Source organism: Topomyia yanbarensis, chromosome 1, assembly GCF_030247195.1.
Source record: "Topomyia yanbarensis strain Yona2022 chromosome 1, ASM3024719v1, whole genome shotgun sequence".
Taxonomy (NCBI): domain Eukaryota; kingdom Metazoa; phylum Arthropoda; class Insecta; order Diptera; family Culicidae; genus Topomyia; species Topomyia yanbarensis.
Window position 1 is genome coordinate 143,225,001 of NC_080670.1, and position 25,259 is coordinate 143,250,259.

Genomic DNA, 25,259 nt, shown 5'->3' on the forward strand with positions numbered 1-25,259 from the left:
GGATGCATGGAGCACAGCACGCGAGCCTAACACGAGCTGAGCGGCCGCTTTGAACGAACCAAAAGCAATAAGCACTGACACCGCTCGTGCTAGGTAACCTTCGTGCTCGAGCTGTAGGATTCGAAGAGCACCATGAGCCAGCTCGGTAAGCTAGCACGAGTTAACCCAATGAGCTAGCACGGTAGGGGAGACTGAGGAGACTTGATCCCCGGGGAGACTTGATCCCATCATTGTAACTCAAAGGCGGATCAGAATACATTAATCGAATATACTAGAAAGTTGCATAGTTTTATCTAAACAAAAGTTTCTCTAACACAAAAAAATAAATTGGACATGTGTTACCAAATTTTTACCGATTTAAAGAAAAAAATCAGAAGAACTGAGGAAGATTTATTTTCCATACTATACTTTTGCATACAGAAATGCAGGAGAATGTCAATTATATGAATACGCTATGATTGAGCTGATTTTTTTGTTCAACTATATTTGTACTAAAGTTTGCTGAAATAGATGCTATGGGTTCACTTGATCCCTTCAAATTCGTGGAGATTTGATCCCCTTCGCCATGTTTCATACATACTACTGAAAATAACCAAATTCACACCAGAACAATTGAAGTCATTGTTGCCATAAAATAACAAAAAAAACTGTCAAAATTGAACGCTTCATCATACAAAAACTTAACTGTAAATGTTTACTACAGCATACGTAGCAACCATGCATCCCACATTTGACGTTCCTCAACCATAATAACGACATTCAAATCATTGCACAGAGATTTGGGGAATTCGTAATAAAAATCAGCTGAGAGATGGATAATATGTAGTAACAAAAATAGTAAATCACAACAATTTAATTAATACCACAATACATTTATAACATTGAATGGGGTTAGGTACCTATTTTTGCCCTATTAGCGAGGGTACCACATTATTTCATTATTAATTTTATTATTTCAGCTTCTTTGCTTTGTTATTAGGAGCCATTTTTTTATTTCGATTATGGAGGTTTTAGCCTAAGGTCATTCGCCTCTTATTAAGAGCCAATATAATAACAAAATTCTCTTGAGAATGGTGAAAATCTTCTGTTTGAGCACAGCAAAAACTCTAATCGAGTACCCCAATTATCGCAACACCATTTGAGCCAATGCGTTGAGCAAATATGGCAGACACTGTTCAAACCAAAGGCTTCAAATTGGTAGGATGATAATAGAAACAGGGTAAAAGTAGGCTTATTACCCTACATGCTCTTTTAAACACGTTTTCAAAAAATAATCAAGTGTCCCCAAATTAGGGATCGAGTCTCCACTAATCAAAGAATTTTCCATTTTTTTGTTGTTTTCCAAAAATGCTCATAGCTCATGTCCAGTATAATATTTCCATGTAATTTTTTTATGATTATCAGTCAACCCTAGAAACAATATAAAACTACAAAAAATACATAGTTTTTTATCATTCCACGGAGTAGGATTGAAACATAAAAAAGGGGATCAAGTCTCCTCAGTCTCCCTTAAGCTTCTCCGATGAGCTAGAACGGTGCAGTAGTGTAAGCTATGGAACGAAAGAATAGGACAAAGCAAGAAATATGCGTTGGTGAATGTGCGACAGGTTGCTGAAAAAACGATGCATGCATCATTACTCACACTAAAGCGTTATTTTTTTATTCTGCTTTGCTATAGCTGAGCTATAGCTCCGTGCAGCGTGCTAGCTATCACCGTGCTAGCGAGGGCTCTCGCTCATCGGTGCTCGTGCTACTTGCTAACTCTATCTCATCGGAAACCAGCGCAAGCACTAGCTCAATGAATTTAACGCTGACACATTATGAGTCACTGCACAGCAATAGGACACCGAGTAGCACCGTTCTTGTGCATCATGTGTACAATTCAGTTTAACTGGCTGCCGTTCAGCAGGATAGCAATCATCTCCCATATCAAATAAAGCGCGTGAACCAGACATGAATGTTCTCAGACTTCTTCCCAAATCAACCCATCCATGTAGCATGGATACGAATTACAGCCCTTGAATATGGAAACGAACACGCTTGCAAATTACTTCTCTACCTCACTGTTTTGCTGCTGATTCTAATGCATCACCAGAAATCGCATCTAGTCTTACCACCGCCAATAAGTACATATCGTGCAAACGTCTAGTGGCCTGCAGAAGAAAATAATAAATAAAGGTTTGCTCCGTACCAGCACAGAATAGGGAGAAAAACAACATAATACTCGAGGAACCTTGGCATTATTGGTGTGAAGGGAGAACCAACCCAGGGACAACTTGACAGATAGTGCTTGTTTCATATATGTACCACCGATTTGATAGTGGCGCTAGTATGCCTTCTCTGTACGAGTACCACGAACAACGACACGAAAAAGTTTCAAGAGAAAAGAGTGTTTCGTTACGTGTGTTATGAACGCCGTCAATGCAGCTAGAACAACATTTGGAAAAAGTGTATTCCAAAATGTGGGTAATGAAAACTTATTAAAGAATAAATTTATACCTGATTGGAAACCGTCAGCAAAGTTACATAAATCTTATTATCTTATTATAAATGTAGCTGGAAGTTGTTTTTAGCAACCGGCTCTCTTCCTTCCTAAAAATGTTTTGGTTTTCTTGTTGTGTTGTGTTGTGTGGTTTTCTTGTTGTTCCCACTGAGACGTCCAAAAAATTGTTTCAAAATCGTTCAACACGGGTCCAACGATGGGCGTTTGTTGAACGGTTATTTGGACGTTGTCCAAATTGGTCCAACGAATGTCCTTCATTGGACGATTTTGAAACCAACCGTTCTTAGAGGGTTGTGTTTGTAATCGGTAAATCATTGGTGCTATAAATTAAATATAAATGAAAAACATTTTGGCCAATGAAAGTAAATCACCAAGCTTAACAATTCGTGAACCTGCGACATCTTGTTTCAAGTTCATTAAGAAAGTCAATTCTAGTATTTTGATCGGGAAAATAAACAATATATGTAGGATTTTCTACACATTTAGCAAAATTGGTTTTGAATAAAATTTGTGTGCTTTTATCAGAATTCTGACAGCACACCGGTAGTGCTCGGTTTCAGCAAGAATGCTGCCAGGAATGTACAATTTTGTTCGACTCCTGCCAGAGTTTTCTTCGACTTTGGCAAAAATTCTGTCCGGAAGATGTTGCGATGGTTTTGGTATGAATCCTGTCGTATTCAGAATTATCACTACACTACATCACTACAAATCCCTTCAGAATTATTCTGACATTTTACTCGGCTCTACCGGAGGATTCCATACCTTAGGAAATGTTGATTAGCTTCGGAAGATTTTTGAAAATTCCAATATATGTGAAATCCGAACCGGTTCCGGAATGACCTCTCAGTGGGTCCAAAAAATTGTTTCAAAATCGTTCAACACGTGTCCAACGATGGACGTTTGTTGAACGGTTATTTGGACGTTGTCCAAATTGGTCCAACGAACGTCCTCCCGGTCAGCGTGGCAAACAGAAAATTAGCAAAAGTTGAGCAAAGCGAAATTGATGCTGGCAGAGTTTCTGCGAGCATTTTGCGCGATTTGTGCGAGAATTCTGGTAACGAATTCGCTCAAATGCAACAACCGTTTCTGACAGAAGCGGTTAAACCAACCGATGCTGCTCACTTTTATCCAGAATCCAGTCAAAAATGTACGGCCAAGATCTCTGCACGCTTCCTGCCACATATTTGTCAGATGTTTTGCTCGATTCATGCTAAATTCTACCAGGTAGGAATTGCCAGGATGTTTGCACAGTTTATATCCGAGTTATGCCAGGGTTTTGCTCGGTTCCTGTCAAAATTTGCCAGAAAACGCGAGCGAAATCGGGTTCGCCCTAGCTCAACTAACCCGACAGGATACGCGCAGAAATCTGACAGGGCTGCCAAACCAAGACTTACAGAAATCTAGCAGAGCGGTCTCTGCCAGAAAATTTGCTCACTGGGCTTCATTAGACGATTTTGAAACCAACCGTTCATAGAGGGGAGTTTAACTGGGTTCCAGTCACCATATTTTCTAGGTAGGGACCGTTTTGCCAGATTTCTGTCACTCTTGGTTTAGCAGCCTTGTCAGATTTCTGCGTTTATCCTGTCGGGTTTGCAGGGCGACTAGCGCGAACTCGGTTTCGCTCGCTTTTTCTGGTAAATTCTGAATGGAAACGAGCAAAACCCTTGCATAACTCGGAAATAAATCGTGCCAAGATCCTGGCAATTCCTGTCTGGTAGAATTTAGCACAAATGTGGTAGGAAGCGTACAGAAATCTTGACTGTACATTCCTGGCTGGATTCTGGCTAAAAGTGAACAGCATCGGTTAGTTTAACCGCTTCTGTCAGTAACGGTTGTTGCATTTGAGCGAATTCTTTACCAGAATTCTTGCACAAATCGCGCAAAATGCTGGCAGAAACACTGCCAGAATCAATTTTGCTTTGCTCAACTTTTGCTAACATTCTGCTTGCCAAAAATCGGCGGCGCTGCGCTCGCCTCTAATTATGGCACGTAAAAATCTGGACTAAGGCCCATTTAAAAAAAAATTCAAAAATTACGTAAACTTTTAAAGATTTGCTACTGATCTGACAGTTTATTCGCAAAACATCCACCCCAAGCATGTGGCGCCCCCTACATATATTTTCTGCGTAAAAATGCAATTGCTTCTGTTTTTGGAATTGAGTATTAGAAATTCAATTTTTAAGTAGTTTTGAATGAGCGTGCATTTAAAATCAACCGGAATGCTGGCTGGTTCTTCGTATTTCGGCTCCAATTTCCTAGTTAATTCCACATCATTTCCGGCTGAACTTAACTGGGTTCTTGTTTCTTGTTAGAATCGGTTGTGTCGCTGGAGATGGAATACGAATTAGAACGTGCCAGAATTCCGGCTTATTTCTGGCTGAACTTTACTGGTTAAGATGTGTCTTTTCAATTCAAATTGCATCTGACGACCCTGCTGTCTATCAGCCAATTTCAGATTGTCAGATTAGTCATTCCATGAAGTTCTGGTGAGCTGGTTTCTGTATTTTATAGTATTTGGGGAATTTCAACTTTGCTTACTTTACTGTTTCGGTTCAAATTTATATCAGCGAAGCGCAGCGGCACCTATAGATCATTTGAATTGTATTCATTCCATTCAACAAAACATTTTGTAGGAACATCAAAACTGACCGAACAATCTGCCACAATGGATAGCAAAGGCAGAAATGTTATAGTTTGCGATAATGGAACTGGAGTAAGTAATTTCTACACTGATTAATAGATAAGAGCCTCAACCACTCCCTTCTACGGAATAATTAAGATATTTGAGGTGCCAGCATTTTTGTACTTACATGTAATAATATTTAGAATGAACTTCTGTAGAAAAGTTATTTTTCTATTTTCCGTTGGTCGTAAATACATCAATGTTTTGTATCTGTTTTTTTTTTTCAGTTCGTGAAATGCGGTTATGCTGGAAGTAATTTCCCAGCTCATATTTTTCCTTCTATGGTTGGCAGACCAATTATCCGAGCCGTCAATAAGATTGGTGATATCGAAGTAAAGGTAAGCTGATTTCCAACGGGTGGAAAGTAACTACAAAGAGCATTCAATGATTATCCGTGAACATGCTTATGTACATGATATAATCAACTAAACTTAATTAACTTTTTACAGGATTTACATGTTGATGTAAGTCGTTATGGTATCCCTTTTGTTACGGAACCAAGCAGGAGCAGGTTTTTATTCGCTAGAGTATCTCTAGAATGTTTCTGTTTGTTTCCTTCGTTGATTTTGTGTTATTTTGAGTTTTCGATCAGTTATTTTTACTAACAAGTTAGTGTCAAAGATACCTATCATTCCCATTTTTATACCGTTTGTGGAACAAGACAGTTTTTTAACCGTTATTCATTATAAAGTAACTCCATTCATTATAAAATAATACAGTAAGACCCGTTTTTATCAGCCCATTTGCTGACAAAATAGGGACATAACCGGAAGATTTGCTGCTGTTACTGTCTCCAGATTCTGGAAAGAATTGCCAGTCTTCTGTAGCCTTCGCTTTTACACAATCTTCACGATAATCGACCAATGTGTTCGGGACATTGGTAAATTGATTTCCATGAAGATTTTGTGAACGGTGTGCATGTGGCCGATTTTCGAGGCTTTCTCAGTTAAACTCTAAAGTGGTCCACCTAAGCAAAATAAAAAAATGTTTTGGAAATATTTTGGGTCTTAAAGACAAGAAAAATATGCTTAGTCGCAGAAAAATTTTGCAAATTTGAATCAAAAATATGCTAATGAATTCAATCATTTTCTTGCTTATCACTTTAACCAACAAAACTTATCGGTCTGAAAATATTTTTAGTAGATCAATTATAAACTTTTACTTACAATGAAAATAATTTCAATAATTGTGCATTAATTTAGACAAAATATTTATTGAAAAAGGGAACGATAAAGCTTTTTTTATTAAAACAAATTTATTGTCTCCCGACCAATAATTTTGTTTATTGAATTTAATATATGTTTTATTGATCCTACAAATCTTTTTTTCGTGTACCAAAGAATTTGCTCGAATTTGACTTAGTGCGTCTGCTAGAGCTCATCAAACATATTTTCATATGAGGCTAACAAAATAGACGAATGGACAAAATCAGGGGGTTATAAAATCGGGTCTTCATTGTACTTCATTTTTTCTACTGCTTTCTGTTTCATATAATAAAATCACATAATTGCAGAGAAGATACAATATGGTTAGTTTTATTTTATCGCTCATCCATAGTTAAAAGTAAATCTTTGAAATCATTTTTTCCATTTTGTACACTTTCGCATTATTTTAGTTGAAATTAATTACTAAATTCATTAATGAATAACAATGGGGTTGATTGTACTATATGTCTTCAAGTATCTTTACAATCGAACAATTCCGATATTTGTTTCGCAAACATCCCCGTGTTTGTTAGTAGTTTCACACTAACCTGCAACTGAAATGATGATTGTTATGTCACACTAAAACTGGATATGTTAATGTGTATTTGTTAAATGTATACCAAAAGATTACGTCATGCTTAAATCTGTAAAAAGAATTAGTCAATATTTTAGTCGCTTGCCAAAATCGTCTACTAATTTATATTAACTATTGCAAGCGCTTGTTTGTTGTTTTGTTTTAATTTTTTCGAGTATAGAGGTTTTAACCTTAGGGTCATTGCCTCTTTTACTAGTTTAGAATAATTTATAACCTTATGTGCGCGGTTGGGAATTGGAACCAGGTGAGCTGCTCATAAGGAAACCGATTTACCAACTATGTTTTGCCCGCCCCCAACAATTTACATATTTTATTTCCTATTATAATGTTTATTCTTTGTATTGGTGTAATCAACAAATAGGGTAAATAATACTGGAGATGCGAAATATATCGGCATCCTTAGGCTGTGAACCATTTGGCGAAATTTTTAACTTTTGGTTAAAATCTGAGACTTTCAAAGATATTTGCCAATTTTTTTCTTTAGTTGAGAAAAAATATTTTTTACAAAAGAAAAATTTCTCTATCAAGAAAAAATATATCAAACTGTATATTGCATTGGATTGCTAAGCCAAACCAAGTTTCGGTTCATTAATTCTCATCAGCTTAAATCAGAACTTTTCTTACGGGACATCACGTAGGACTAGGGGTTTGCTCGGAAGCACAAATTGTGTTTTTGTCTTTTTTTGGAGTTAGCGTCAATCCGGCGCTAGTTTGTACCTGTCACTAAGTTAGTGTCGGATTTTGATGACAGGAACTCGAAACGCCTCTCCAGTAACTAATTTAGGTGGAAACATTTCTGTACCTAATTGAGGTTGTCAATATTTTTTAACACAATGAAGGGATAAAGATGGAGACGATAACGTGTTGTATCAAGGTTTCTTTGGCTTATTTCATGATGTGGATGTTTACGTTTCGAGGCTATGATTGTCATACTTAACCCTAGAACGGTTTTGTGTGGTACATTTGTAACCCAGAGCTATTTGCAATCCCTGTTATTCCGTTACGGTTTATTTTGGCTGCAAGTAATCGTGAATCAATTTGATTATTAAACTTCCATTAAAGCAGATGCAACCTATTTGTTTCACTTGACCAAATTAACAGAGCCCGCTTAAAGTTTGTCTGGGGTACAAATCTAGGATGGGTTTTCAAAACGACCTATTGACATTTTGCTCGAACAGAGAAACTCTAGTTTGAAGTATGGCGAAAATACTTTAAATTCCTATTTAGGAACTAAACCGTTTTAAATACTAAGAAAATTGTCTACGGTTTTGTTTTTCCCTTGCTTTAATGGTGTAATATGGTTGATAAGAAATTGTAACGATTGTTGTTACTATTAAGCAAAACTTGACAATACGACCTTTTTCTGTCAATACGACATTTTACCAACGCACGATACGTCCTTTTCCCTACATAGGTCTCACATACGTCGTAGCGCATAGGTCTGATCGTGAGACACGAAAGCTCATGCGACTGTTCAAAAAATATTTAATCTGTAATTAGGAAACAATGACATTTCAAATAGAGTTAACCCCCTTAGCAGCCTTAGTTCACAGTTCATCTACTTCCCAATAGAGTGCGCATTAACTGTTTCATCGAAAACAGAAATCGATGAAAAGTAGAAAGTCGAAACGTCAGTTATCTTGTTGTTTCCTCTCTTTCTTCTCATACGCGCAATGTAAACATAAGGTGTCGCATGGGCCGGTTTTTTTGTTTTCATATTTTTTGCCGATACGACGTAGCATTTGTAAATTAAAAATTGTTTAAAAAATGAGTTTTGTGCCACTTTGTGATTACTTTATTGGTAGGTAATCAGAGTATTGCCATGTACAACAGGTAGGTTACATGTTTTATTCGAAAAACAGGGTAGAGATTTTATTCGAAAAACAATTACGAGAATAATTAATTTTCAAGGACGTAAGTAAAATGACATATTCATTTAAAAAAATCGGACATAGGTCCGTTTTATATAAGCGTATGTACAGTTGTAAAAATAACAATAAAAATGTCGCTTACGACATTTTGTTACGCGAGTATCTCCACATCGAAGCGGTTCTAATATTGGTGTTTACACGAGCGTGGGAAATCAAAAGGACATATGCGTCGTTTGAAAAAATATGGTTAATAAAACGTGTACGACGTTTTTTAATTAAATTAATAATGTGGTAGCCTGTTGTTTTTGGAGAATCCTATTCGTGTGATACGATAGTAGGGTTCGAAAAGAGTGGTGTAGTGTAGATAACTCATTTTGTTTACTTTTGTCGCTTAAGGCCTCTTGAAAACGTACCCAAGAAATGTACCCCACAAAACCGTTTACGTTAGTGTTTTGTCACGTGTACATAATTCGGAAAATTTATTATATCTTTTTTTAAAAGCAAAATATCGATACATAGTAAGCGAAAAACTTGTGTAAAATTGTATAAGCTTCAACATTGCTGAACAATAGTATTTGTTTTTTGATATAATTAAGCTACTATAGCAAAGTAACTAGAAAATGCGCTCGTATCGTTATCGTAATTTTTGCTTTTGCGGATAAATCACAGTTGACAGCAAACTGTTGTCCTGAGCACACGCGTTTTGACGACAACGATATTGGTTTTTCTATCAAGAAATTCGCGGACTTAGTCCGGCATAGTAAAAGAAGTTTAATTCCGATATTCGGAACCAGCAACTGCCAATATGGCATCATCGGTTGACAAAACATTTGTCATCAACTTCGAAGTTGTACCGACTAAATTGAACCTTCCCGCGATCGCAGAATTCATCACAAAAAATCTCGCTATCGAAGCGACTAAACTACAGCACTTGCAAGTCAGCAACGGACGTGTCTTCGTGGGCACCGATTCCGCTCAAACAGCACAGGACATAGTACAAGAACACAACATGAAGCACCAGCTAGAACACGACGGGAAATCCTACAGCATTCCACTGTCAATGGAAGATGGATCTATTGAGGTTAGAGTTCATGACCTCCGCCCGAGCACAACGAACAGGCAGCTAGCATACCGGATGCGTGAGTACGGTGAAATCATGTCAATCCGTGATGAAGTCTGGAAAGATTTCTTTCCTGGTGTCCCAAATGGAGTTAGGATAATGCGAATGAAACTAGTTAAACCGATACCGTCATATGTGACGGTGGACACGACTATGACTCTCATAACCAAACATTGCAATCGACGAGTTCACTATGCTCAAAAGTGCTCTGAGTACGCAAAATCTATGAAACCGAGCGTCAGCGGTCGTTTAACACTGGCCGAAATTGTAAAAAACGGTGACAGCCGGTCGTTTTAGCAGCAAACTTTTCGTCAGCCAAATGCCAGCTCCGCAGGGTTAAAAAAAGGCGCACCTCACCATGGGTCAAACATATCTTTGGCTGGTAGTGATACCGCAATGGTAGACGAGCCAGAGCAGTGGTCACCTCAGAGCAGTGGTCAGCAACAAGCAGAGACTATTAGTACTTCCCAATCTACGAACGATTGTCAAATCGTAAACATTACGAGTCCGTTTGCCGGCTTCGCAGACGAAAGCAACGAATTGAGCGCAGATAAAAACAAAACCAGCACAGTGAACACAAAAACACCGGCATCGCCTCTTGAAAACGAAAGGAAGAACAACGTAAAAAGACCGTCCCGGTTCGAAACACGGCTAGAGCCACATCTCACTCGATCGACTTCGCGCAACAAACAATAAGCAGGAAAACCAACCTAAACCAGCCTCGTCATATCAACAACAAAAAAACGAATGTGATAGTTTATTCCTCTCCGCCTTTCACCACTGCTACCTATAACTGGTTTCATCGCTGCCAAAAAAGGAGTGCTAACTTTTTACCTGCTCTCGCCACCGATGTATTTCGAAACAACCGTAAATTCCAACACAACGTAAAGGATAGAAATCTGCAGGAACCATTGTCAATTGCCTCGCAACAAACTAGATCTGCAAGCAGAGATTCTGGTTGCCCCGGTAAGCATTTTGGACAGTATATGTCCGTCGAAGCAAATTTAGATACTGCCACCCTCAGCCAGTTTTCACCGTTCCCAGCTCCCCCGCTGCTGCTGAGCCCTGCTACTATTCGTCGTGTCAACCAAACATTAACAAATGCAGGAGGCAGTATTATTTTGCTGCAGTTTCACTCGTGAACCATCCGTCTCGATTGTGCAATACTCAAATGTTTACGCAAGCGTCCATCGCCAGACAAATTTTGGATAACTACCCGTCTCAATACTGCAGCAACAAACTGGATATGTAAGCAGCGCCTTTTGCTTCCCTGCTTCCACCGTTCCCAGTTCACATTGACAACACAACGGCACCCATCAGCTGTCCGTACTATTGGGGTAATCATTCAATGCTTCTGCAATCGTCCGTCTGCTGTGATAGAACTTTGCGGAAAACGAATATGCCAGCAGTGTTTTTAATTTCCTCGGTAAGCATTTTGGACAGTATATGTCCCGCCGAAGCAATTCTTGATACTACCACCCTCAGCAAGTTTTCACCGTTCGCAGCTTCCCCCGCTCCCGCTGTATGCTGAATGCAGTATACATATACTGCGTTTGCATTCGTTAACTACCCGTGCAGTTGGAGCAACATTCAAATGATTATGCAAACACCTGTCGTTAAGGAAAATTTGGCAATATACGCGTCTCAACACTGCAACAATAAACTGGGTGTGCAAGCAGCGTATTTCGATTCCCTGCTTCTATTGCTCCCAGCTCACGTCGCCACCACAACTGCACCCACCAGTTTTCCGTCCTGTCGGGGCAATCATTTGATGTTTCGGAAACCGCCCGGCTATTCTTCTCGTGATGCCGCTGAGCCCTGTTATTATTCATCGTGTCGGCGAGAATAAACAAATGCAGAAGGCAAAATACCTTAACTGCGTTTGCCTCGCAACAAACTGGATCTGCAAGCAAAGATTCTGGCTGCCCCGGTAAGCATTTTGGACAGTATATGTCCCGTCGAAGCAAATTTAGATACTGTCATCCTTAGCAAGTTTTCACCGTTCCCAGCTCCCCCGTTGCTGCTGAGCCCTGCTACTATTCGTCGTGTCAACCAAACATGAACAAATGCAGGAGGCAGTATTATTTTGCTGCAGTTTCACTCGTTAACCATCCGTCTCAATCTTGCAACGCTCAAATGTTTATGCAAGCGACCATCGCCAGGATCATTTTGACTAGCTGCTTGTCTCAACGCCGCAGCAACAAACTGGATATGCAAGCTGCGCCTATTGCCTCCCTGCTTCCATCATTCCAAGTTCACGTAGACATCACAACGGCACCCATCAGCTGTCCGTCCTGTCGGGGCAATCAATCGAACTCTCTACAAGCGTCCGCACACTGTGATGGAACTTTGCATAGAACGAATATGACAGCATCGATTTCAGTTTCCTCGGTAAGCATTTTGGGCAGTATATGTCCCGCCGAAGCAACATATGATACTGCCATCCTCAGCAAAATTTCACCATTCTCAGCTCTCGCTGCTACTGCCGCCTCTATAAATTGCTTCGAAGGTCTTCGTGTTCCTGCCACTATCGTGACAACGTTTAGCTCGTCGCGCAAACATGCCAACGAACCACCCTCTCTACGATGGAAATGGCTGATATGATGAGCTACAAGATTGCTACAATCAACATGAACGCAGTGACAAACGGAACAAAGCTTGATGCCCTGAATTCCTTCATCCGGTCTGCTGAACTAGATATTATCTTTCTGCAAGAGGTGGCAACGACAAGCCTCAGCATACCAGGTTTCAGCATTGAGTATAATGTGGACGAGCACAGAAGAGGAACAGCGATTGCAGCACGAATTTTTTTCTCATTCACTCACATTGATAGAAGCATAGATTCAAGAATAATCAGCGCACGGATAAATGATGTTACTTTCATTAACGTTTATGCCCCGTCGGGAACGCAAAATAGAAACGCTCGGGAGAATTTCTACAACAACGTGCTACCATACTACTTCTACAATGCAACGAACACTGCAATCATCGGGGGTGATTTCAACGCTGTAGTGAATCAAAAAGACGCCACCGGTTCAAATACACACAGTCCAATGCTTAAAAGATTCATGGTTGCCTCAGGAGTTGACGACAGCTGGGAGCTTATACATCGTCAACATGTCGAATTTTCTTTCATCAGATCTGACTCTGTCTCCAGGATAGACCGGATTCTTCTCACTCCCAACATACGCGAGTGGATAAGAACAGCACATTTTGCTGCAACCGCCTTCTCGGATCATAAAGCATACATTATCCGCACAGTGCTTCCCACGCTCGGGAATCCACCAGGTCGGGGAGTATGGCGTATGCACCCAAGTTTAGTAAACGATCCAGCTGTTATAGATGAACTCCACGTCAAATGGGCTTATTGGACAAGAAACCGAAGGAATTTCCGCACCTGGATCGATTGGTGGAACAAATACGTTAAACCAAAACTTATTTCCTTCCTCAAATGGAAAGCATCGATAAAAAGACGTTCCTTCTGCGACACAATGGAATTGTATTATGCTCTGCTTCGTTCATCCTATGACCGCTATTATGGCGATTCCAGCCAGCTAAGTGCTATCAACCACATTGAAGGGAAAATGCTGTCGCTTCAACGAAACTATGCACAACAAACAAGGAGTTGGAACGAAGCATACATCGGAGGCGAAAGTACATCAATATTCCACGTAGCAAATCAAAAGACTCGACGAACTGAAACTTCGATCAAAACGCTGCAGATTGACGCTGATACTATAAGGGAGCCTAATGAAATACGCCAAAGCGTACAGGAATATTTCGCGAATCTGTACTCCTCCACGCATACTACAGTAAACGAAAATTTCAACCCAACACAACGCATCGCAAACGACAATGAGGACAACCAGCGTATAGTGAGTGAAATTTCATCCAACGAGATTTTACAAGCAATTAAAGCAAGCAGCTCACGCAAATCTCCTGGCATTGACGGTCTACCAAAGGAATTTTATTTAAAATCGTGGCAAGTAATTCAGCGAGAGTTCACCTTTATAATAAATGAAGCCTTGTCCTCTCAAGCCCCTAAGGAGTTTTTTGACGGTGTCATTGTGCTAGTCAAAAAGAAGAAAAGCGACGACAGCATAAAATCGTACAGGCCGATTTCACTTCTGAACGCTGGCTACAAAATCTTCACTAGGATACTGAAGAACAGAATAAGTCCCCTCCTTCCACTGGTGTTATCAAAAAATCAAAAATGCTGCAACGGAAAGCGAAACATTTTTTAGGCTACCGCCCGCATACTGGACCGCATTTGTGAGCTAAAAGAACAGCATGGAAACTCAATGTTGGTAGCATTTGACCTCGATCATGCTTTCGATAGAGTGGAGTACAACTTTCTTGCAAGAACCATGGAACAAATGAATTTCAATTCGGAACTGATAAACCTCCTCATGTTCTGTATGAATAATAGTTTCTCGAGAGTTCTGGTCAACGGTAAATTGGGAAGGGAGATCAAAATTCAAAGGTCAGTGCGCCAAGGTTATCCACTCTCGATGATTCTGTTTGTCATCTACCTAGAACCATTGCTTGATAAGCTGCGGAGACAATTCCCTCGCGCAGTATTAAATGCATATGCGGATGATATCTCTATGTTCATCGAAAGTGAATCTCAGTTACTCGCAATCATAAACATCTTTGCTGACTTCACAGCTGTTTCAGGAGCAAAACTCAACACCCAGAAAACAAAAGCCTTGAGGATCGGTTTATTGGATATGACACCACAAAGTGAGTGGTTGCAAACGCAGACTTCAGTGAAAATTCTCGGAATACACTTCGCGGAAGACTTCTCGAGCACGGTTGAACAAAATTGGATTGCGGTACTACGGGGAGTACAAACATGTATGTGGATGAACAACTCCAGAAATCTAAATCTCATACAGAAAATAATTTTGCTGAACACGTTCATAACGTCGAAAATCTGGTTCACGGCATCAGTGATCCCCCTACCGAATAAATACGCTGGAAAATTCATTTCGCACATCGGCTCCTTCCTGTGGTACGGGAAGAATTGGACCAGAATTGCCTTCGAAACACTAATACTCCCAAAATGCCAAGGTGGTTTAAATTTACATTCACCGTCCATCAAAGCAAAGGCCCTGCTAACCAACCGCATGATACAAATCGGATCGAATCTACTCTTTTTGTGGAGTTTTCTGGAGCACAACGCAAATCCTCCAAATTTGTCGTGCATTCCACGAAAATACGAGCACATCCGATCAGTAGTCAAAGAGACAGCATTCCTGACCGAAGAAATAGCTAGAGCACCGGATTCAAGTACAATATACCACCACTTTTTAAAACAGCTAAAGGAGCCAAAAATAGTACGGGAAAATCCTCAACGTGATTGGAAGACAATCTTTAAAAATATTCACTCCAAATTTTTAAACTCACACCAACGATCAATGTGGTTTTCTGTGGTACATCGCAAAATTGTAACCAACGAGTTTTTGTATAGGGTGAACAGGAGAGCTGACCCTAACTGCAACATTTGTCCTGGTCAGACGGATAGCATCGAGCACCACCTATTTAAATGCAGCGAAAACAAACTCATTTGGACTTACCAACGAAGCGTTTTTCTGGGCATGGATCGACGGCTTTTACAGCTGCAACATGAGGACTGGATATACCCGATTTTCCAACAACAAAATAGACGCACCCGCCAGCAAATCCTCAAAGAAATTGCGTCAATGATATGCTACATGACAAGCGTACCAGCAAATGAGAAGAATGTAAATAGCTATAAGTTTTATTTGACATGTAATTAAAAATTAGAAACCAGGACAATAAAAGTTTGACAAAAAAAAAGATGAATGAGGCAAAACACATTCGTGAATATGACTTGTATATAAAATGTCCCATGCACATCTCGTCTTCTTCTGTAGCCCAGGCTCTGGAATATATTTACTTTATATAGGGTGATGAGCCTATTTGCGCCATGTTTCTGTTATCACCCTACCCATTTGAAGCCGTTGGTTAGAACAGTGCCTGCCATCTTTATTTAACGCATTGAGTCAAATGGTAGTGCAACAATAGGGGCACTCGTTTCGAGTTTTCATTGTGCTCAAACACGAGAATTTTACTGTTTTCAACGCATTTGTGTTATTATATTGGTTCTTAACACCGAAGCAAAGCGGTTGATGTCAATTTTTACGCATTCTATTGATTGTAAGGCAAGAAATCACCGAATTAGTGAGGCACCTTGCTTGGTATGGTGAAAATGGGCTCATCATCCTACACGTACAACGCTCTATCAGTTCTTTCAACGCCTTCTATGTGTCAACTGTATAAACTATGTATGCACACACATGTGCGTATTGTTATAGAATCGGGTGCCAGAAAATAGTGTCTATCTGTCTCCGCTAATTGCAAAAATCTATGTGTAAAATCAATAGGCATAACGTTTACATTTTTTTGAGTGTACTTAATCCACTCAAAAGTCTGAACCGGTTCCGGACTGGTTTGACTGGGTAGAGGTATAATCGCTGACAATTCAGTCGAACTTACCCTCTAGGAACGGTTGGTTTCAAAATCGTCCAATGAAGGACGTTCGATGGACCAATTTGGACAACGTCCAAATAACCGTTCAACAAACGCGTATCGTTGGACCCGTGTTGAACGATTTTGAAATCATTTTTTGGACGTCTCAGTGGGTAGCCACTAAAAAACATGACGACAGTAGCGCACCTGGTGGAGATATCCCAACTGACTTCGAAAACGTTAGGGATTTTTACACAAGTTGAATGCTAAAGATGGACGTCTGTTTTTTGTGGTTCAACGGAGCGTCACGTTCATCTATTTTGGGCGGCTTAAAGAAGCGTTTTATGCGGAACGGACAACCGGAAAAATACCGTGATGGCTTGCCAGCTATATCAAAGGGGAGCACGTCGTTTGATATAAGTTCGTTTGGTATAATGTTCTTTCGGCATAATATTCATTTGGCATATTGGTCATTTGGCATATTGGGCGTTTGCCGTAAATAATAGGGGAGACCAGGGCTGGTTGGTCTAGTTTTGCTTTCGGAATTCCTGTACTCATTCTGGATAGACTTTTTTAAAAACGGTTTGCGCTATCATGAAGGTATAATATGTAATTTTTCTCATTCATGAAAAAAATATCAGGAAAAAGTTATTAGTAAACAAATGCGGAAAGAAAAATCGGCCAACCAACCCCAGGGCTGGGGTAGGTTGGCCGAGTTATGTAAAATAAGTGAAACACGTCAAATGTATCAGTGGAAAACCTTTATTAATTAAAAAAACATCATTTTTCGAATATACGCACAGAAAATAAAATTCACTCTTCACTTTTTAGTCTTTTTAACCTTTGCAGACTTAGTTTCGGCAGCTTTAGTTAACTTTTTACCAGCTCTCGCTGCTTTTTTTTCCTCCGCCAGCGGGCGCTTACGTTTTCTTTCATTTTTCTCCTCCTATGCTGCTTTGATTGGGGAACCGGCCAAAATTTGAGTCGATCGGCGTTTACAACCTTGCCGCTTCTTCGAATCAGATCGTGCACTTACCTTGGGGAAAGGTCTGACGTCTTTTGGGAGGCTTACATCTGCAGCAGTTTCTGTGCTAATGGACGAGTTTTGTTCGGGGTTGGGTCGATCTTTAGAGATTTTTTGACATCTGACAGCCAACCCAACTAACGAATCGATTTCGTTAATTGGGACGAGATCGTAACAAATGAAATGCAAAAAGTTTTGATTGCATTTAATTCATAAAATATTGGAATCATCTTTTTGTTAAACAATTTTCAACTTTTAATAATTATGATCTCTTATTTCTATTTCATAATAATTTTAAATTATTTTTATTACTTATTTCTCGTGTATTTTTTTCCTTATTGCCATCAATATTAGCATAATATCAAATGTCGCTCTGAGAAAGGTTGGCATTTCACAAATATCAACGTGCACATTGCTCTACGCTAAATTTACAATTCGGCCAATCAGCCCCTCACAAAACTCGGCCAACCTACCCCAATGCATATTTTCGAAAACAATCACGATTTACACAAACAAATATAAGGTTACACTGGTAACCATTATACATGTATAAGTTTGAAGAGATATAATTTAGCAACAATTAATACTAGTTTATTCGTAAATGTTTAAAGTGTCAACTAGAAAAATTTCAACAGAGAACTTAAAGTAACAAAAAGTTACTTTAAGATGTTGGTGCCTATTGGGCCTTTTATGGTGCATACTTTTCTCCACTCTCATCCAAATCAAAGCTCAGTCATTAGTTAGTGTTTATGATATCTACGATGTTTGGAATGCTATTGTTTCTGTGGCTGTGCTGCATTTTTGTCTTTCTCACACTTCAATTCTATTTTTTGTTTTAATGCTCTGCGCATGTTTGTCGCCATATATCATTTCTTTCTCTAATATATTGTAGTATTTGGGTCGTACGTCCATTTAAACTTTACTAAATGAATGACTAATTAATGTCTTGTTTCTTCTTTTGCTGTTTCTATTTCGGCGAAACAGTAGACGAGAGTATGCAAACGATCATCATAAACGTGTTATCAAGCACAATCTACAAATGTTCACGCGACATAAAGAATGCGCCAAATAAAATACAAACGCTCGAGTTTTTCGCGAAAATACAAACCCGGTCGCAAATGCAACGCCCACGATCTCACCATCATATTAACGTTCCGGCAATTAAACGGAAAATTCGGAACTTATATATACTAGGCAACAAGTCTTAGGGCACTACACTTGTAGATTCCAGTGAGATTGGAGAGCGCTCATTTTATACCTTCATCTAAATTGTACACTAAAAATTGAACATGTGAAGCAAGAATTCAAAAGCCGAAACCCACGCGAATATGTAAATGACTAAATGGTTGAACTATTACCAATATGCAAATGACCAAACGGTTATACACGCGAGGTTACATATACATTAGCACACGCGGCATACAAACGCTCACCCTTTTCAAACACGTTAACATACAAAAGTTCGAACCCATCGCGATCAATCACGGCCACGATGTCCATCTTCAGCATTCATTTTGTGTTAAAATCCCTAAAATTTTCGAAGGTGGTTGGGATATATTCACTAGGTGTGCCACTGTCGTCATGTTTTTAGTGGCTGAGTTCGACTGAATTGACAGTGGTTAAAGCTCTACCCAGTCAAACCATTCCGGAACCTGTTTGGACTTCTGAGTGGATTCAGTATGGATTCCAGCTCAAAACTAGGGGCAGATCACTCTAGAAATGTATAACAAATTTACATCAAATTAGAAAAAATGCATTTAATATCCATTTTTGCATCAACTTTGCACTCCCTCGTAGAAAAGTTTGTTTGACAAACGTTCTACGCTGATTCACTTTGTTCGATGTTTTGTAGAATGTAGGGCTAATTTTTTTAGGGGTTTGACGTCGTAAACGCAAAGCAAAATAGATTGCACGCAACGCAAAATACATTAAGAATTTCTATTTTGATGGAAAGAAATGCATTTAATTTAGCTGATTTTTAAAAATGCATCACAAGTGATCTGCCCCTAGGCTCAAATGCATCAACCGATTGAGTTAAAATCGGTTGTTTTCTTTAAGTCAAATTATCCTTCTTATTTTCACTTACAGTGATAACATGATGCATACAGTGCTACCTAGCGGTGAAAATGCGAGCTAGTGGGTTTTTCTCCATACAAATTGTCGAAAAATCCCATACAAACTTCAAGCACGTTGGCCCGGTAGCAAGAATTGTACGATTTGCTTCAAATTTGGTGCAAGTACTTATGGTGGGACTAGGAATCAAGTCAGGAGTGGGCCGATTGAATTTTCAAAGATTCATAATTTTTCTGGGCAGTCTCGGGGTCACATTGCGAGCACATGCTTTCTTGTAAGCAGATAATGAGAGTGGTGTTTGTGTTCGTTCACGATGAGATCTAGTTCGGCTTTTTTAGGCCGGAATCCTTGGAGATTCCAAGAGACAATGCAAGGGCGGTGTCTTGTTTCGCTGTGGTTATCAGTAGAGTTTCCTGGGGCGTTGAACGTTATCGATTGGTTGGTGTGCATTTACTGCTACTCATTCCATCAGTGATGGTAAACACAGCGCATCTTTGTGGGTCCCTGTTTTTGCGAGATTGAACGATTCTACTGTTATCTGGTATTTGAAGGAGCTCGGAAGGTTTCAGAGATGCGAGGGTTGAGCCTCTTGCGTGTCTCTTATCCAACGATTACTGGGCGCCGCGGGTTTCCGTCAGTTCCGGTGTGAGTGTAGCATCCGCACTGACTGGGCCACGGCTACACAGGAACCTGAGTGGGTGTGTGATGTTCTGTTCTTTAGCCATATCCGTGTGATTCGAGATTTGCACTGTTGGGTAAGGTGCTTTTATTGATTGCGTTGAGCCTTCTTCCGCACCCACATTGTTATTTATTTGTGTGGTAGGACATCAATTTGATATTTTTGGCGGTGTGTCTTTCTCCTCTTCTGATTCGTTTTCTTTATATTTCGTAGCTAAGTGGGTTGGGCTGTTGTTAATTATCAATCGATTGATCGTCTTCAAGTCTACCGGGCTAGTTGGGTACAGGAAACAGGTAGTCTGCAGCTTGGTTGTTATGGTTTTCTTTAGCTGTATGGTAATTTGTGTCGGTATTTTGGCTACAATTGAGAAGTTATTCGAAAATTGAGTGTTCAGTTTCAACGTTAGTTCGGTTTGTTCCACTATCATTTATACTGGGATGGCTGCTCCTTGCGTTACTTTCAGCTGTATTAGCAGTGCAACTAGGTCCGCCGAACTTGGGTTTCTTGGAGCGGGTCCTAGTTGCCGGTCATGTCGGTGTTACGAGTAACAAATGGTCATTGTGTTCCGAGAATGGCACAGCCGTAGCACAAACAGAGAAGATGGGTAGTACCTGCGTACTGGTAGCCGAATAAGCCCGTAATATATGTAGGGCGGAAGAGTTTGTTAGGGGGAGTGTTTCGAGTTTGGTCCACCTAACGTCATGAATACTTTGCGAAGCGAGATTTTGTGTCAACTGCTTGATATTGAATGGTTAAGATTTCACGTCAATTTCACCGTAACCCTTTGCGACGCGATTTTTTTATTGTTAATACTGTTATTTTTAGCTTTATATAGGTTTTCGGGTCGTTGATTCTGATTCTGACGTCGAACATGTAAAATTCAAAATGGCGGATCCTTTATGGCGACTGTGTTACCCAAAAAACTCCCGTGAATAGTTTTATACTAACTGTAACAAAATTTGCCAATTTCGTAAAAAATGGTTGCCATTTTGTAGGCGCCAATTTGAATTTTCGAATTTTGACATCAAAATCGTAATCAGCCACCAAAAAACTCTCGATAATCGAGTTTTATGCTCTTTGTAACACAATTCGCAAATTTCGTAAAAAATGGTTACTATTGTGCAGCCGTCATTTGAATTTTCAAATTCTGTTATCAGAATCGTAATCAGCGACCTCAAAAACCACATAATCTATTTTTATGCTAGTTGAGAAGTTATCCCTGTCTCTCAGAATCTTTTATAGACCAACATAATAATAAGCCCCATTTTTGCATATTTTGGTAATTGTTTTTTGGAAAAACTTGAAATACTTGCACAAAAAATTTTAGATCTCTAGGACTTTTAGTTCAGACACAGCAGTTTTAATTGTTTATAACTAATAAGTAAATAACAAATTCACATAATTTGTTGTGCTAGTTGTACCCCTTAGATCCCTAACGGCCAATATCTTCACTGGATGAAAACCGGTTTTCGCTGAAAACCAGTTTTCAGGTTGCTGGTAACCAATTAGCCGAAAACCGGTTTTCAACGAAAACCGGTTTTCATCCAGGTGAAGAAATTGGCTGTAAGAGTTGATTAAAAGCAAGAATTCGTATTTAGATGTCAACGCAAACTAGAAATCCAATGAAAACTTAGAGGAAGTAGGTAGGACGTATACGTCCCACTGCGTCGCACAGGGTTATCTACTCCCTGGTTTTCCAGGATTTGGTTTTTGTAGCCGATTCTTTTTATGTGGTATACAGTAACCAGGTGGCATTCCACTGTTACTACTTTTTCATTTTAGAGTCTTTGGGCGCACATCTTTTGAGAATAAAATCAATTTTTTGCCTAATCGAAAACAAAAACAAAGCAGTTTTTTCTACACCATGTTCTAAATTTTCATAAAAAACAATCAGCAGTACGGTAACCATATTCTACATAAGTGTTATGGAAACAGTTATTTTTCGTGTTTCATTTTCCATTCTCCGTTCCTTCTTAACCCTCAGGAAGTCGCGCAAATGGCTCACTGAACGAGCAGCCGCAGCTGCTCTAAGACTAGATTTTCAGAGCAGCGTGCACTCAGTGCACTAGCGCGACTGCCGGAAGGTTAAGAGATCGACCGACTCTCCAGCTACCCAAAAAACTGAAATGCGCATAACTATGACAACTTCCAATCGATTTGGATTTCGGAACATACTGTCGTAAAGGCTGTAAGTGAACGTTGCGGAACAAAGCAACAGTTGGTCCCAGATCGATAAAAAGCAGGCAATTTTAATACACCGCGAAGGTGTACTGTGAAATCAAGACTTACAATTGAAAGTCGAATTAATTTCTCTACTATTATTTGGTAGTTTACACAAGTTACCATTATTCAAATCAGTGCATTGAACATTAATATATTGGAACCATCATCCCTAATCACAATCACGTAATTCCGGTATAGTCCCTGTCATCATTCACTCATCACTCATCAAGTGAGTTTTCATTCTTTGCGGCACTGTTTCTATTTTTTCTCTCTAAGATGGTATCGTCCAACTTGGAGTTTAGCAGTTTTGTCAACGTCACATAGTTTGGTTTTTGTTAACATAGCACTTCAACTAAATCATATGCGCTGCTATAGTTCAACTTCTCGAATTAGTTTGGTGTAAATAGAATTAGGATAGTTACGAAATCACCTTCCTGTGAAACCACGGAAACCAATGAGAAGGTTGGTAGCAGCGCACAAAACTATGTTTGATATTTTCCAAATATTTCAAAGAATTTGCCATCCTCTTACTTCGAAAAGCGTACTCTTATGTTAACATGTATGATATAATTTTTTACTACTTTTCAACGCTTGTATTTTTTTATTTGTTTATGCTCTCACTGTTTGGCTGAAATATACTTAAAACTAAAGATTTTTGATTTGTAGGATTTAATGGTTGGCGATGAGGCATCTCAGCTGCGTTCTCTGTTGGAAGTGTCTTATCCAATGGAAAACGGAGTTGTGCGTAATTGGGAGGATATGTGTCACGTGTGGGATTACACGTTCGGACCAAAGAAGATGAATATTGATCCAACCAACACTAAAATTTTGCTCACGGAACCACCAATGAATCCGACCAAGAATCGCGAAAAGATGATCGAGGTTATGTTTGAAAAGTATGGATTCGATTCGACATACATTGCGATTCAGGCAGTACTGACCTTGTATGCCCAGGGTTTGATTAGCGGCGTTGTCATCGATTCGGGCGATGGTGTTACGCATATCTGCCCGGTGTATGAAGAGTTCGCTTTGCCTCATTTAACCCGTCGTTTGGACATCGCTGGGCGGGACATAACAAGATATTTGATTAAGTTATTGCTACTTCGTGGGTATGCCTTCAATCATTCTGCTGACTTCGAAACTGTGCGCATGATGAAGGAGAAACTGTGTTACATTGGTTATGATGTAGAGATGGAACAACGACTTGCGCTGGAGACTACGGTTCTTGTGGAGTCTTATACAGTAACATATTTCGTTTTTCTCTTTATTCGCTCATATATGAAGAAATCTTTTTAATGCAGCTTCCCGATGGACGTGTAATCAAGGTTGGAGGTGAACGATTTGAAGCACCCGAAGCACTTTTTCAACCCCATCTGATAAATGTAGAAGGCCAGGGAATTGCTGAGTTGGTATTTTCTACTATTCAAGCCGCAGACATCGACATGCGATCTGAACTTTACAAACATATTGTGTTATCCGGTGGTTCAACTATGTATCCTGGACTTCCTAGTCGTTTGGAACGTGAGATTAAACAACTTTACTTAGAACGTGTACTGAAGAACGATAGCGAAAAGTTGTCTAAGTTTAAGATTCGCATTGAGGATCCGCCTAGGCGAAAAGACATGGTCTTTATCGGTATGTCTGTTTGTTTTTTTTTCCATTTTTTTAACATGTGTTTTAATTATTCGTTTCTTATTTGTAGGGGGAGCTGTGCTCGCAGAAGTAACCAAGGATCGAGATGCATTTTGGATGTCTAAAGCTGAATACCAAGAACAAGGATTAAACGTTCTGAAAAAATTAAGTGCAAGAACAAGCAATTAGGATAATTTTTGTAAACAGTTTAGTTTTAGTTTCTGAAAAGTATGGCATTCTGCAATTTATACAATTTTGCTATAAATTTGGTCTACAGAATGGTGCATTTAATCAACAATCAAGTATTTAAAACAAAGACTTTCGTAAGAAAAGCTTTGTCTAGCGCATCGATCCAGAAGTTTTAGAGTTGCTCATGTTTAAAAAATACTTAAGATCTAGCTGATATTTCGATTTTTTAACAACAAATCATTTTATTCTGTTTGTATAGTTTTTTATTAGACCATTTATATTCTTCTATTCAATGAGAAAATAAAAGAAAATCTTATGTTTCAGTTCTGTGTCTTTTATTCGCTCAACTAGATTTGCGTTGTAGTGTGTTGTGACAATGATTTTAGCGTAGTGCGTGGGGTTAAGTGCCAGCGGATTGCACTGTCGCTTTAAGCACAATTGCTCCATGTTACTTCTTGACGATTTTGGCTTTTCTCTATTAAACGGTATTTTTGCGTATGTTTTCATAAAACAAAAGTATAGTTTTTTTGAAGATGCATTATTAAAAAATATCTCCAAAAGAAGCATATTTACACCATTATTTTGAAATTTTCAGTTAAGAAATACATTTCGCTAGAGAAATAAAAAAGGCGATGGAGACATTCATTTAAAGGGAATCGAAGATCTATTAATCAAATGAATACAAATAAAATTTCGTGGTTTTAAAATTATTATTGTTTATTAATTTTATTTTTTATGGTCATTCTCTTTTCTTTTATCCCCAGGGGATATTTCTGCTATGAAAGATGGTTATTTAATACGAAATTTTGAACTACACCTTTTAGTTGTTTTGATGTCTTCATGCCAAGTACTTCCACTTTTCTTGAGTCTTCACCAACTGCAGCTGAAGTCGTCAATGGTCACAACACGTTCATGCCTCATGGCAGTTTCGACTGCAGCGTGAAAGCTGTCGGTGGACTTGAACGTG

At 39.2% G+C, this 25,259-nt stretch overlaps 1 protein-coding gene across 4 annotated transcripts; it reads left to right on the forward strand.

Annotated features, from left to right (window-relative positions):
• The first annotated feature begins 4,945 nt into the window (after window positions 1-4,945).
• Window positions 4,946-24,615, forward strand: LOC131675873 (actin-related protein 2). 4 transcript variants are annotated; one of them, XM_058955016.1, is made up of 7 exons: window positions 4,946-4,989; window positions 5,137-5,216; window positions 5,414-5,524; window positions 5,636-5,650; window positions 23,138-23,713; window positions 23,773-24,106; window positions 24,174-24,615. In XM_058955016.1, exons 2-7 carry the CDS (start codon window positions 5,169-5,171, stop codon window positions 24,290-24,292), a joined length of 1,203 nt encoding a protein of 400 aa, XP_058810999.1. In that variant the 5' UTR covers window positions 4,946-4,989; window positions 5,137-5,168; the 3' UTR covers window positions 24,293-24,615. The 4 variants fall into 4 exon arrangements, with proteins under 4 accessions (XP_058810999.1, XP_058810994.1, XP_058810990.1 ...); XM_058955011.1 differs by having other exon boundaries at window positions 4,951-4,989; window positions 5,071-5,216; XM_058955007.1 differs by lacking the exon at window positions 4,946-4,989 and having other exon boundaries at window positions 4,996-5,216.
• Window positions 24,616-25,259: the final 644 nt, after the last annotated feature.

Coding starts and splice junctions, on each gene's coding strand:
- LOC131675873 (XM_058955016.1), top strand. CDS start 5,169: ATGGATAGCAAAGGCAGAAATGTTATAGTTTGCGATAATGGAACTGGA. Junction 5,217..5,413: donor TTTGCGATAATGGAACTGGA/GTAAGTAATTTC, acceptor TTTTTTTTTCAG/TTCGTGAAATGCGGTTATGC. Junction 24,107..24,173: donor AAAAGACATGGTCTTTATCG/GTATGTCTGTTT, acceptor TCTTATTTGTAG/GGGGAGCTGTGCTCGCAGAA.